The 15,633-nt window shown below is 37.7% G+C and overlaps 1 protein-coding gene across 3 annotated transcripts; it reads right to left on the reverse strand.

The window, feature by feature from the left end:
• Nucleotides 1–3,308: 3,308 nt before the first annotated feature.
• Nucleotides 3,309–15,031, reverse strand: bsg (basigin). Of its 3 annotated transcripts, none has more exons than XM_030132708.1 (9): nucleotides 14,798–15,031; nucleotides 10,550–10,900; nucleotides 8,983–9,151; nucleotides 8,078–8,166; nucleotides 7,310–7,449; nucleotides 6,441–6,717; nucleotides 4,756–4,768; nucleotides 4,594–4,666; nucleotides 3,309–4,507 (listed from the first exon to the last, which is right to left on the reverse strand). In XM_030132708.1, the coding sequence occupies exons 1-8, from the start codon at nucleotides 14,859–14,861 to the stop codon at nucleotides 4,606–4,608; spliced, it is 1,164 nt and encodes a 387-aa protein (XP_029988568.1). In that variant the 5' UTR covers nucleotides 14,862–15,031; the 3' UTR covers nucleotides 3,309–4,507; nucleotides 4,594–4,605. The 3 variants fall into 3 exon arrangements, with proteins under 3 accessions (XP_029988568.1, XP_029988567.1, XP_029988569.1); XM_030132707.1 differs by having other exon boundaries at nucleotides 4,756–4,780; nucleotides 14,798–15,030; XM_030132709.1 differs by lacking the exon at nucleotides 10,550–10,900 and having other exon boundaries at nucleotides 4,756–4,780; nucleotides 14,798–15,027.
• Nucleotides 15,032–15,633: the final 602 nt, after the last annotated feature.

The following is a 15,633-nucleotide window of genomic DNA, read 5'->3' on the forward strand; positions in this document are numbered from 1 at the left end:
AATTACAGTATAAAATGTAGTCGGGCACTCCCTACATAACTGCGTGACTTGACCCATATACACTAATAGAGCTGTGGAGTGAACACATGAATGTACTAACATTATCTATGACAAAGTCACACATGACCACCAGGATCTGGGTCTTTGCTCATCCACATAACTACAGGCGGGGAAAAAAATTATGAGACCATCAAAACTCATCAAAAACAATGGTTATGCAACAAGTAGTAATTCCTGTGTGCATCATGTGATTAAAACAGACAGAAAAGAAAACATGGAATACCTAAAAGCACTGCTTTTGTCAGTACATATTGATGGAAGAACTGAAGTGAATTTGGTTTTTATCAAGAAAACATGGAAAATGCTTAGATATCAGCTCTGAAATGAAACTCTCATGAGCTATTTTTGTTGTTATCATTATATTTGTCCAAACAAATGTACTTTTAGTTGTACCAGGCATTACAATGAACAAGAAAGTGAAGAAAACAAGGGTGGTCTAATAATTTTTTCCACGACTGTATAGATCAACACGGTTCATCAGCTACTGCACTCATCTAGTAATAACTCCATCAGTTCTTAACTCTGTCTTATTTCCTACTAGAACAGGCCTGTAGCAGCAGGTTCAGCCTGTTGATTCAACTTTTAGTCTTCCCTTCATTAGGGGTCATTCAATGGATAAATGGCTCCACCTTGTGGTCAAAGGCTGTCACAGTCTCAGGCATCTGTTTTGTAACCCCTCACCAAAAACCTCAAATATTTACAGTCGCAGAAAAAATTATAAGACCACCCCTTATTTTCTTCAGTTTCTTGTTCATTTTAATGCCTGGTACAACTAAAGGTACATTTGTCTGGGTAAATATAATAACAACAAAAATAGCTCATAAGAGTTTCATTTCAGAGCTGATATCTAAGCATTGTCCATGGTTTTCTCGATAACACTGGGTTACAAAAAAATATTTTTTGCAAGTTGTCTAGGTTTTTTCAACTGAATTAGGACCATTTTGCACCGCTAAATCCAAAAATGACATCTGTTTTTCTCAATCAGGTCAGGTTTTTTTTTACTAATTTGATTTTGAAAAATTTGATCTTCTCACAAAATTGATTACATTTTTGTGACTTTATCAGTTGATTTTTTATATACAGGGTGGGGAAGCAAAATTTACAATGAACATTTAGTTGTTTTTTCTCAGCAGGCACTACGTCAATTGTTTTGAAACCAAACATATATTGATGTCATAATCATACCTAACACTATTATCCATACCTTTTCAGAAACTTTTGCCCATATGAGTAATCAGGAAAGCAAACGTCAAAGAGTGTGTGATTTGCTGAATGCACTCGTCACACCAAAGGAGATTTCAAAAATAGTTGGAGTGTCCATAAAGACTGTTTATAATGGAAAGAAGAGAATGACTATGAGCAAAACTATTACCAGAAAGTCTGGAAGATACTATTAAAGAAGAATGGGAGAAGTTGTCACCCGAATATTTGAGGAACACTTGCACAAGTTTCAGGAAGTGTGTGAAGGCAGTTATTGAGAAAGAAGGAGGACACATAGAATAAAAACATTTTCTATTATGTACATTTTCTTGTGGCAAATAAATTCTCATGACTTTCAATAAACTAATTGGTCATACACTGTCTCTCAATCCCTGCCTCAAAATATTGTAAATTTTGCTTCCCCACCCTGTAGTTCTCACCCAAAAAAGGTTTTAAGAGAAAAAAAATCATTTTCTAACAGGATTCCTGTTAGGTACAATGGTGTATTCACCGCAGATGTAGCAGAATACGTCAGGCTTATTTTTGCAAGATCTTCTAGTCCAGGGGTGTCAAACTCCGGTCCTCGAGGGCCGGTATCCTGCATGTTTTAGATATTTCCCTCTTCCAGCCACACCTGGTTCAATTAATGATCAGCTCATCTTCATGCTCTGCAGAAGCCTGATAATGATGTAATGGCTTCCAGGTGTGATGGAAGAGGGAAACATCTAAAACATGCAGGATACCGGCCCTCCAGGATCTGAGTTTGACACCCCTGTTCTAGTCAAAGCCATTTCATTCACCTGTAATATTAAAAAAAATATTAATCATAAATTGACAAAAGTAAAATCTTCAGAACTCGTTTATTACAAGAAATATGAATTTTGTATCATATGATGTGAAAATGCCCATAAATGTAAGCAAAAATGTTAAAAAGCCAATGTGTAGCATAGTTCAGAAAGATGACGTGATTGAGCAAAATTAATGTGATTTTTGGATTCAGCACACCAAAATTATCCTAAATCACCTCAAAAAACTTAATAAATTTGTTGTTGACCAGTGTAATAACCAGAATCACTTAAGTTCTTACATTAATATCTATAGCATTGTCCTGCCAAAAACAGTGCTTTTAGGCATTCCATGTTTTCTTTTCTGTCTGTTTTAGTCTCATGATACACATAGGAGTTAGTACATGATTGCATAACCATCGATTTTGATGACTTTTGATGGTCTAATACATTTTTTCCACAACTGTACAACTGTAAAACATCATTCCTGGGCTGGTATATTTTGTTGAACCACATTATTTTACTGCAGTTTCTCATAGGGAAGAGAACATTATTGTTGGTATGTGTGTAAGGTTCCGGAGCACAGGTTATCATACAGTGTATCCAATCTTTGTGATAAATAAGGGAGTTGATAAATTATGCTAAGTTTGATTTATTCCAGGAATGTTGGCAAGATTATGTTGTTGAGCAAGACAGGTTGAGAATTCATCATTTACAAGTCTTAACAGATCTTAGACTCACAAATAAAGCTTCCAGGGAATTTTGATGACTTTGTGCTAACATTTTACACCTGGCTATAGAGATGAGGTGAACACATCCATACAAAGCGCTAAGTTACTTTTGATTATCATTCTTACAGATCCTCAGCGTCATCTGCAGAGACCGAGATAGGAAACAGCTGCTGTTCTTGACAATTTTTACAATTGATGCAAGTTTTTTACAGAACACAAAACCAAATTTATGTGCACCGTACAATGGTATTTTGACAATAAAGCTTATTCTACAGGGTGTCCCATAAGTCTCCATACATAGGAGACATAATACATATGGTTCTAACATGTATTTCTTTATATTTCTTCTTTATAGTTCTTCAGCAGTGGAGGACACGCATTGAAATGTGTTCCCGACAAAATGGCAGTCATATAGAGCATATTATACTGTATAAATAAAAATGGTTTATGACAAGAAATGTTTATTTTTCCTATGTATAGAGACTTATGGGACACCCTGTATATCTAGTTTAAAGAACACAGAACAACAATGTAAAATCCAATACCTTTATTCAGTTTGTGCAAGTTGTACAACTGATGGTTTTCCAGGGTCCTTTTGGAAGATACAACAATTTACACAAATCTGGTCAGGTCTTTTTATTCATGTAACTCTGTAATGGTAACATCCAATCACAACACTACTCAGGTTAAATGGAACATATGGCTTCTGAATCATCTACACAGTGTACAGAGACAAAGCTCCAACAATCACACACAAATGTTGTATCTCAGACCATTAGGTGATCAAGAAAAATAACATTAACCTTCTTAAGTTAAAGTGTAGCCTTAGATTTTAACATCAGTGCGTAGTATTTAGATTGCCTTCAACAAAGGCAAAAGATTTATGTCTTTTGCACTTGGTCCTTAACAAGAGCGGAGCTGAGAAAGTGACAAGAAAAACATGATTTAAAAAAGGAAATAAAAGCATGATTCACAGAGCAAAAGAAAATACTGCTTAGCTCCTAAAACAGGTTATTTCTTATGGCAAAAAAACGTTGCAGACATCTATCTTCAGCCATTTGTGCATTCAAAATTAGTGACAAAATGGCGTTAACAGGTAACAAAATGGAAAAAAAAAAAAAAAAACAGACAAGAGAAATGGTGCAGATAAGGCCAAGTAGAAAACTCTGCTGATGTAGGTCTGTGTAGGTGTAGGAACAGATCAAGACGTGTGATTAAAATGCACTCGTCGCTTCAGAATGGCAGTGATGTATCAGGACTGAAAAAGGCTTCAGATCCTGTAAAGACTGACTTGTGCTGCTTTACAAGTAGCCGTGCCAGATTTAAGAATATTAAAGCAAAGTCTAACAGGTGTGAGGTCAGTGTAGGACGCATCAGCATTGACAGGGAAAAAAAAAAACAAAACAAAAAAAAAAAAAAATCATAAAAACTTATGCATTCCCCACATGAACATTCTAATGATTTCACAACGAACACACATTTTGCAAGAACATCAGTTAAACTCATGCAATATTTGCCCCATGGCCTCAAGCTGAAAGAAATTCACACTATGTCCTCTGGCTGCACAATGTGGAGAAGATTATAGAAGAAAACAAAGCAAGAGGAATTTTTTTTTTCCATCAGATTCTTTAAAACATTAACACCCAAGCACAAAAAAGGTATTTAAAATTGCAGGGTGCACAGTATTATGTGCCACACAGATGAATCCTAGACTGGCATCTAGACATCCACCTATAGAGAAAAAAAAAAGGACAACAGTGAGAAAGATTTTTAATCAAATACTTGATATCACACGGTTCTCACTCTGATATACACACCTCTTCCAGTGTCTAGTTGGAGTTCCTTTGCCTCACGTTCTTGTCTTTGTGGTTTGCATTAGAATTGCTCTTCCTGAAACACAGTACGGAGGAAAAGTGTTTGCAAAAAGACAAAACCCAAAGTGACAAATAGAGTGTGAATTAGACGGCGAGTGTACTTACAGAGGAGCAGATCCTGAGTCGTCATCTACACAGCGGCAAACAGTCACGGAAAGGAGGCAAAAAGAAAGGGGAAAAAAATCAGTTTGTTGTGAGAAAGTAGCTCACGCCATTATGACAGGTGAGAAAAACATGCCCCCACAGATGACGGTAGCAAATGTTATAACATGACATCCTCTGCAACATGAGTAAAAAGAGGTTATGATAACACCCAACTTAACATGAGCTGAAGCATGCCCACCTGTCGCATTTCTAACTCCATTACAAAAGTCTTACAAACATCAGTCCAACAGTTCTAGACTTGAATCCCGTTATAAAAATGTCTATGATCCTTTAACAAATCTCTAAACAATGTGATTCCTTAGCATTATAAAAGGCTCATGCAATACAAGCAAATGCAAATGACACCAAAAAAAAAAAAAAAAAAAAAACACTGCAGAGGCCAGATTTAAAGAGTATTCATTTGTAAATCAGCATAAGTAACACACATGTATAGAGGTGGAGTTCACACTGGAGCAAGAGCACATACTGACAAGGTAAAGAATAAGGGCAAAGAGTCAGCTGTGTCTCCTTGACCAAATGGTGAATGAGGAATGGTAAACAATATACTGGTCTTGATATTATGGTTGCCTTTTGTTTTTTTTTTTAAATCATGCATAATGTACAAGATGCAAAAGGCATGCAGACAGAAATCGTAAACCTCTCACTTTCCAACCTACAGTTTCCATTTCAAACCATTACACAGTCGCGTGTCTCATTTGACTCTTTCATTGGCTCAGTACATGGTGTTGAGGGCCAATATATGAAGTCTGTGTTCTGAATGCAGGGCCAGTGAAAGAGTGACCAAATCTCTGAGCACATTCCGTTTAGAAGTGGTGACTATGAAAGCAGTTCATTCAGACTCCCATAGCTTTTTCCACGCGGTCATTTCAGCTCAACCACTTCAGTCTGACATGCAGTTTTATTTCACTTACCAAAATGCAAAATCAGCAGCAAACAGAGAAGTAAAAATGTAAATAATAAAAATAAAAGTTCCTAACACAAATAATTTACACAGAGGCTGAAGCTAACTCCTGTTTTTTTTTTTTTTTTAAATAAAGAAAGTAAATAATAAAAACAGTGACCATAAGGGTTCATATCAAATGCATGCAGATACATCCTGTATTACACACATCTGCCTCAAGCGCAATGCTTTGCCCTCTATAGCTTCTGACTTGCCACAGGAGGACACTACATTTGTATTACAACTCATGTCCAAAGTTTTGAGCAGTATTTATCAATCTCACAAGTGAAAGAGGCGTCCGTATTCTTTTCAAGGCCTTATGATGACTGAGGATTAGCCTTGCCTGCATTTTTTAATTCTGAAATCAAAAAATTGGGGGGTAAACAGAAAAAAAAATTCTAATACACATTTACATATGAATACAATGTGAAGTTGTACTGTGTCAGTGAAATGGCCAAAGCGGTATATACTGGGTAGTGATGAAACCCACTTCTGAAATATTTCAGCTACATTAAATTTCTTAGTCAGATAACCTTGCCGTTTCCTCGCTGCAGCCCTCTGCTTTAACATACAGTGCTCTCATTAAAGTTCATATGAGTATTGCATTTTTAGGCATTGCTGAGGTTGGTCTGAACACAGCCTAGAAGTCGATTATGTTGTGTTAAAGAGAGCATGGCATACGTACCGTCATTGATCTCATCAGGCTTTCTCCTCTTCTCGTAGATGAAGATGATAGTCACCAGAATGATGACTTCAGCCACGATACCGAGGAATGGCCACAGGGCAGCCAAGCGGCTGCGAACACGCAGGTGGATCTTGTTGAAGTTTGTGCCGATGTCATTGGTCCCCGAGCAGATATAGTTTCCGATGTCGCTCTGAATGTTCAGGTCATTAATGGTCAGAGTGGTCTTGTCAGGGGTGCTCTTGATCTCGTATTTGTCGCTAGTGCCATTGGTGATAGCCTGAAGGTTTTGTGTAAATAAAACGTTAGATATCACTGACAAGATGAGCTCATACAAGTTGGCATCATATTTTTCATCTCATTTTACAATTTCCAAAACACCCCAATATTAGTGTAGCCTGGCCACCCATCCGTCTTTTTCAATAAGAAATCCATCTGGAATCGTGGGGCTTGAATCAAAAAATGAAGGCGGGACTAACAGGTGCAGAGTAAACCAATCACAGATAAGACAGACGTGACACTTTGTCAGAGGAACTTGAGAATACAGAGTGTAATCTGTAATTCAATCTTTATTTTTTCATCAAATAACAGACAACAGTTGTAAAGAGATTTGCAGACTTGTAACTGACTTTGACTCGCGACAAAAACAAGTCGCATAGTCGCGTATGATGCATTGCGAAACACCAACCCCCAAGACTTTGATTGGTCCAGTATAAAATAAATTGGGCATAATTCCCAGCAAATAGACCAGTTCCAGACTGTTTTCTCAGTACTGAATACACTGAGAAAACTGGATGGCTGGCCAGGCTAATACTCGTGATGATGAGCAATGACAATCCAAATGGACAAGAACATCTGAATGAGGAACTTACCATCTGAGAACCATCATCTCCCTCTTTCACCCAAGTCCAATCAGTGGGGAGTGGGTGACCATGGCTCACACAGATCAACGCAGCTTTGTCCCTCTCATTGCCGTGCTCAGAGTGCTTGTAGGCAGAGACATGGGGAAGAGCTAGAGTCAAAGAACACACAAATATTAATGTTATATTGAAAAACAAAATCACAACAGATAGGTATGGCATGTATCTCTTATCATAGTACTGGAAATAAACCACAAATAACGATGTTTCTACAGCTACATGTGTAATAATGTAACGCCCCATTCATAAAGACTGAATTTCCTGAACTTTCACTCATCTAAGCTTGTTCCTCATCTGCTGCATCTAAGCTGTGTGACTTTGTAGATACATGATCCTTTATGTAATGAACAAGAACACATTCAAAGCCTAAAGAAAGAAAAAGCATCCTCTAAATTATTTCCTCTGGCAGGAAACTTATGTAATCACTCCAATTTATCTGTCTGTCTGGACTGAACTGGCTTTCATGAAACTTGGTGCAAGGTTAGGCAGGAAGACAAAGGTTATAAATTGCACTCCAATAATAATCATGCACAATGACGAAAAAGAATGTCTTGGTGTGCTTTCTAAATGCCCATGTAATTAGTTTATATTACAAGTAAGCGTTAACCTATCATTTGATGATTCCAGGAAAATGGCTCAATTCCAGTTCTCTACATGTCTCTGTGAAATTATGTGTTAACGTCAAGGAAAAATTTATTTAACAATAATTACTTTACTTACTTTTCACTTCAATTGTCTTCTGCACCACTGGATCAGTCTCGAACACACACCGATACGTTCCACTAGAAGAGTGGGTGATCTTCTCCAAACTATAAATAGTAAAATAGATAAGAATTATAAATACAATGATAGATGACAGAAATACTTCTCAGGAGTGCTTAAGGCGAGTTATAAATTCTAAAACCCTGTTAATAACTGATTACTTTTCACTTAGCCGAGTAGAAAATCCACACTAGAATTCTGTTTATGCTAAAGAGATGGGGATGAAAGATTAAGCTGCCTGTCCATGGAACAATATTTGAAATTTCCCCCAGTGATCACAATCCCACTTTTGTTTGGTACTGCCGTCCCATACAGCGCTGCCTCTAATGGGGAATTAAGGTCAGGGCAAGTGAGCATGCTGCTAGGGGCGCTTATCCCTGCTGCCAAGACTACTGGCAAAGCTGCACGTCTGCACGGTCCATCTCTCTGCTAATCAAGGGCAGAGAATGCCTGAATGATGCCCCTAGCTCTGCTGCTAATGGATGCATGAAGAGAGACAGTGAGGAAAAAGAGAGGGGGAGGGATGAAAAGGCAAAAGTGAAAGGAGGAAAACAGAGGATACAGATGGCAGAATTTTCCAGTAACAGAGTAGCAGCACAAAAGAAACTAGAGGAATACGTGCAATGGGAAAAAGTATTATCTTTAAGGGCCTGGATGTTTACCAATACTATAGGCAACTTTGACTACTTTTCTTGTGTAGTTCATGCAAATGACACTACATTAATCCAAATTCTATAATACTGACAGAGCTCGCAGATTCAAAGGAAATTTTCATTCAACTAGGATGAGTGTCCTTCTTGTGCCATGGTAACCGCGAGGCACATGAGCCCATATGGCACACAGGGGCGAATGGAGCTACTCACCGAAGGACTGTATATGGACTGGAAGAAGTGGTCTTGGTAGTTTCAATGACTTCATCATTGTATATCCAGTGGGAACCCTTGATGGGAAGGGTGGACTCAGTCAAACTGCAGTTGAGCACAGCGGAGGTCTGATTGACGACCTCAGAAGGTTCAGTAATGATGTTTGGAGCTTAAAATGAAAACAGAAAGAAAAGATTAGTTAGTCTTCAACCATACATTGTATAATAGCATAGCGATTTTTTTAAAACTCTAGACTGTTTTTTCAGGTTAAGACTTCAATAACATCCTTATGTTCATTAATTGTACTTTGGCTATGACCTAAAAGGTCATATAGTGATCATACAGTGATTTAATGTAATTTATGTGTGATTTGGGTTATTACAAATTGACTGTCAAGACTGACTAACTTGATGGAGCAAAAAAAAAAAAAAAAATCAAGAGGCACAGCACATAACATAAAATATCTTCTAACTATGTAAAGTTGACTGCAAAAGCATTTCTCCCTTTTATTGTTCATTTTCACATCTTACCGTTGGTTTTTTTTGTCATATTTGTTGCAGTGTTTGTTGGTCAAGCACACATTACAACTTACAAAGTTTGAGGGAAACAGATCCATTGTCACAATGAGGTAACATGGTATGTGTACTAGACAAAAGGTGGAAAGGCGTCCTCAAAATGGGGAAGCCTGTCCCATACATTGAAGAACAGGAAGAATAGGAGCTGGAGTTGAAAGCTAACTGATAGCAATCTACAACAAGGTAACAGGGAAAGGAAAATTCATGCAGAAGAAGCAACAAAGGGATGAACAATTATTGGCAGTGTCCCTGCCTATTTGAGGACATATGATAAAATGTGTCATCAAAAAACTGAGAAAAAAAAACAGACCAATTATTTGCATCAAAAAATAATACTGGACCACAAGACAGAAAGATGCTCCATGGCAAAAAAAAAAAAACCCAAAACATTAAAATCACACTTTAATGACTGGTTGCCATCTTCTGTGTCTACAGTTGCGTTCGCTATCAGCCAGAGGAGTGCTCTAAAAGCATAAACATAGGGGCATTGAAAGACTGGTTAGTAACATGGAAAATGCAAGCAACATTAACATCTACCAGCAAACATTATTAGTGAATTAATTTGACCCCTCTTTTCTGTAGATTTATTTGTATAATTTTGAAATACTATCTTCATATACAATATTTTTCTGCAGGAGCCATTAGCAACCTTTCAACCTTATGACCAGTATTATATGCAAACCATCGTAATGGTACCAATCCAAAGCCTGACACGAGAGAGAGGGAAAAAAAAAGGCATCAGATTGAAGACATTTTCTAGGTCAGGTAATACAGGGATAGGGAAGAGCCCAGCCACACTTATTACCAGGTTTGTGATCTACTACAGGGATGTCAGAGTTTTTGAAGAAGGGAGAGGGTGGACTGGGTGAAACAGGGTAGAGGGGGTACTGGGCCAGGAAGCATGGGAGTCTGTAATGGGGTGTTCAGGGCTTCACTAATGAGGAGCTAAGCAAATTTCAACTGACACTCCTCATGCTTCCTCTGCCACTCACTTTCAATCACAATAATGTTTGCCTGTGAGCGGATCCACTTGATTTTAGGCGTCTTCTTCAGTTCATTGCGGTCAGGGTCGTTGGAAGCACGGCACTCGTAGGTGCCTGAGTCCTTGAGGGTGAGGCTAGTGAGGTGAATGGTGCTAGTAGCATGTGAAATATATGTGGCATTTATGTGCACATGGTCATCCCGTGCCCCATCAAAAAGCTGTGTGGAGGTCTCGTTGGACTCTTCGCCCTCTATAAACCACCACTGCACCTCAGGAATAGGGTTTCCTATCACTTCACAATGCAGCTCTGCACTGTCATCGATTAACTTCATCCGAGACAGGGGAGACTTGATAAAACCCGCTGAGCACCATTTACAGGCAGCCCAACCAAGACAGATCATGATATTTTGGATTTGGTGGGTTTAAAGCAAGCCAGGTGATTTCATGGATTGGTGATAAAAGACAATTTATGACAGAAAGACAGGCAAGCAGAAAAGAGAAAGAAAAACACAAGTTAATAAATCACAAATGACACAAAAATATGAAAATAAGCACAAAGAAAACAGCATGGAAAACATACTCTGATCCATTGAGACAAAACATAAGAAATGCAACAGAAAAGGCAATTAGGGATGACCTGAGCCAAAAAAGCATAAACTATGTTGCCAATGTGATATTGTCTGGATGTTTTTTTTATTACAGTACATAAAGTGTATATCTAGCGTTTAGTCCAAAAAAAGCAGCCTTAACATAGTTCATAACAAATTTCAGAGAGCTGCTGGTGTTTTCTGACCTTTTGATTGTGGCACTTGGTGGTGCACTTGTTTTGTGATGTATTGAGTTACACTTAAACACCACCAACCACATTTATCTAACCCAGTTTCAACAGGAAGAGTAAACACACATGTGACACGTTGAATGCACTGCTTCACCGAAACATGCTGATCAATCTGTTCATTAGTGGGCACTTATGTCAAACCCACAGCAAATCTAGTCCACATGATACAGGTGTATGCTCATTTTAACATCTATAAATAACTGGTGGACTCACAGGAAAATAATTTGCTCGAGACATCCCCAAATACAATACCAAAAAAGAAGAAATATTGCATGCATCAGAAATAGCATTCAAATGAATTTAAAACAATGTGTGATGAATGAAGAAAAATATGAGAAGCAAAGCAGATGAGACTGAAATTTAAAAGGAGAAAAAAACCCCTCTTGACTTAATTAAGTGCAGACAGAATCCATGAAAGCCTTGGGAGAAGCCGCTAACATTTTAGACCAATGGCCTTTTCTTTGGTGCAGCTTGTGATTTTGATTATGGTGTCAAATTCTTCCTAAATGAGCATGCCTGGATGTAGAAATAAACCCACTGTATTGCCATGTCTGAATGTTCTCAATTAAATGATGGTTTTCTGTGCTGTACAAATCGCTCTACCTTTAAATGTGTGTTGCTTTCTTATGTATTTATTTTTCTCTCAGCATTGAAGCTCTCTGTATTCATAAAAAGAAAGGTTGGGTTTGTTTAGACACTCAGTGGTGGTCGGGTGGAACATATTGTACTTGGGTGGGTCCAGGGGAAGAACAACAGTCTCACACTATAGGTCAAAGCACAGTGAACTTGTCCCCCTCCTCACACAATTCTCAACTGACAAAAAACAAGAAACAACCTTGACTGGCCAACTGTACCAAAACAAGCTGACTTAACTTCTACATAGGCTACTATTTTCTACAAGTACAAAATAAAATCAACACAAATTATAATAGGCATCTCTGTATATGTCATGTTAAATTTTAGCCAGATGCAGCGTCACTATCATTATCAAAGGTCAGACTCATAGCACAAGCTGTGTTAAAGTTCAGTATTAATTATAGTCTGGGTCATAGTCCCACAAGTAAACCACATGAATCCTGACAATGTAATTTATTGCTTATAATAGCTTGCATAAGAATAAGAGAAGCAGCAGCATGCCTTTACATCCCTTTCAGAGAATGAACTTCACAGAGCCCCTTTCCTATTCAAGCTGACACAACCTGCACAATGCACGTAAAGTAAAGCCAAGCAATAAGGTAACAAATAAAAAGCAAAAAAGAAAAAAAAAAAAAGGTGAGGGGAAACAAACTCCCAACTAGATGGGAAGCATGCTTTATCATCATAACCAGCTGGTTAAAAATTAACACCAAATGAAGGTTTTGAAACCTAACATTTTGACACATCTGAACCTCAGGTCACTTTCAACATTCAAGAAAAAAAAGCATGGTGAAATCGAACCAATGAATAGGAAAATCTTGTAAAACGCAATGCTGCTCTCAAGAGAAAAACGATGTCAGTAGTTCTACTATTTCTCACAAAGCATCACAGAAAGAAAGACAATCTATTTAAGGAAAAAAAAATACCTGGAAGTAAGAAATAAATCCATTAGATGTGGCGGTCCAGCACAGAATTGGAAACACTATTATAATGTTGTCAAATCTCTGAAGCCACCTGAAAAAAAAACCCTCTCTCTCAGAGCTACTATTACAACCGTAGGCTTTTATCATAAAAGGGCAATTTAGATGAGAGCAGGTTAAGCAGCTGGAGTCTAAAAAATTGTGGTCAATACCAAAATGAAAATGTATTTAACACCACTTAACAAATTACTGGGATGACAAATGAAGTACTTGTGTATTTTCCTCCCTCTCTTGTAACAAGGTGGCCTTACCTACACGTCTGGCTCATAACCCACTTTCACACCAAAGATAAGCTAGGGGTGAAGCTGAAACTCAAGGGATATCTAATTTTACTTTTAAGCAACTTAAGCTTGCCTTACCAAATCAGGAAAGACTGAGTGGCATAGAGAGCGACTGCATGTGTTAATATTACTGTAAACATGAACACAGTACGACCTGTACAGTTTAACAATGACAAACACTCTCCAGGCAAGCAGATAATCATTCTGACTAAAGTCCATATTTTAAAATATCGAATATATTGTCACTTCATGTATTTTCCCATTTCTCATAACTGTCCTGTGGTGAAATCAATCAGGAAAATGACTCATATATGAAGGGGAAGACTACTATCATTCCATTATAAAGCTTACCATCAAAGCTGATCATTTGCTATCAATACACCAGAAAAAGATGTTAATAGACTTGATAGATGATCCTTTCAAAGAGGACAAGAAAGTGGGAGCTTGATAATGAGGATGCATAAAACTAAAGCTCGTTGGACAAGATTATGAGTAACTACACCACTAACATTTCCCTATTAATATCACATATCTTTCTCTGAGTGGCATTTACATTTGGACCTTGACATTTCACTAAAGTAATGCTCGTCCTTGTGTGTGTTATTTGATATATTAGGACTCATGGAAACGTGGACATGTCACGTGAACACAGCCAATACACTATTATCACGAGTGGAAGCAAAACGCCTGAATGGATACAATTTTAGTTCTATCTCATTTGTTTATTACCCAACACACTAACAGAATAGGATTAGACAACTAACATCGCGTAGGGTGGACCTATGATCTTACGGAAACAAAAACAACTGGTTCCCTTTTCAGCAAAATAAGCAACCAACTATTCTGTTAAAATGACATCTCTCCATTCTGCACGACAGGGCTGTGGTTCGCATAAGCCCTTAATGATGTGGTGATAGACACACGGGTAAACACAATTTACCCCTATCTCACGATGTTGTATGAATACGGGGCCTGTGGTCAGTGGAAACGACACAACACAGCTACTAGCCTGGTAAGGTTATGCAACTGTTAATCCAGTTAAAACTACCACAGCAAAGATTTCTAAACCAGTGAACATTGTAAATGAGCGACCGTCTCATGTGATCGCTTACATCTGCTAACATTTTGCAACGACTGTTCATTTGCATCATGGCAAACGAAAAGGCTTCGACATTAAGCAAGCTATTTTCGACGTTTCTGTTGAATACATATAACGTCAATCCCAAAAAAGGTCAACTAATCGACCGATAGTGTTTTGTGCTAGCACATTTATCAATGAGAACGATAGCCTTATCGAACTATCTGCTATGGCTAAAACGAGTTAGCTAACGTGTGGCTGTTTCAACATAATATGAGACACGAAACATTTTATTTGTAAATTATGAAGAGGACTAAAAAGGTCTTGAACATCGAAAAATACAAGTGTCCTCATGTTAGCAAAACAGTCCGAATGTAATTTTCCATGTTCGTAGTCGGGGTAAAGTCTGCTTCTTCAAACAACATGGCTGACACAAATTTCTTACCTGTAGAGGCACTGGCTCGCCAACAGCTCAACAGCAGGGCACTAAGAGCCCACAGTAACTTCATGGTTAATAATTTAATGGCTTCTAAATCGCCAAGTAAAAACAACGTTAACGACGAAAGCCTGAGTCTTCCTCCCCTTCTTCTGATGAACTTCTACCGGAATGTAAGCACAGAACGTTCAACAGCAGCTGATGTAGTTGACCGTCCTCTAGTTGCACCTCACGCACACGCCTCGATCAGCACGTACGCATGACGTCATTAGAGGCGTGGTCACAGGGAAAAAGCGACATTACGCTTCACTTGAAATATTAAACGTTCCTCAAAAAAAAAAAAAAAAAAAAAAAAATCACTGTTTCATGTAACGAGACTTTAATTTATATGATAAACATAAAATAAGAAAGTAATAAATAAAATAATTAATTTGTTATGTGCTACGATTTAAAGTTCTATTTTCCAGAAATTGAGCAAAAAACTGAAGTATCCATCAAATGAGCACTGGATATAACCTCTGCTCTTACAAATGGGTACAAATTAGGGGAATATCTCTGAAAATGTGGAGATCTTTTATAAAATTTCAAACAGCAAAAATCCGCATAACTCCTCATCCAATTAACACTATCTTAGCTGGTATTATGGTCCATTATCTTGTTACTTATTGTGTATTTTCATTGATCTCATTGTAAACTATCAAATATGTTTCAAACACTAGGCAGTACTGTCCAATATGTATGCACTTCAGGGAAAACAATTACAAACTTAAGGTATTGTATATGTATATTTATATATGGATCTGGATGCAGATTTCCAAAATATAGCCCTGTTCTTCTTAAGGTTT

This window comes from Sphaeramia orbicularis, chromosome 4, assembly GCF_902148855.1.
Source record: "Sphaeramia orbicularis chromosome 4, fSphaOr1.1, whole genome shotgun sequence".
Lineage (NCBI taxonomy): Eukaryota > Metazoa > Chordata > Actinopteri > Kurtiformes > Apogonidae > Sphaeramia > Sphaeramia orbicularis.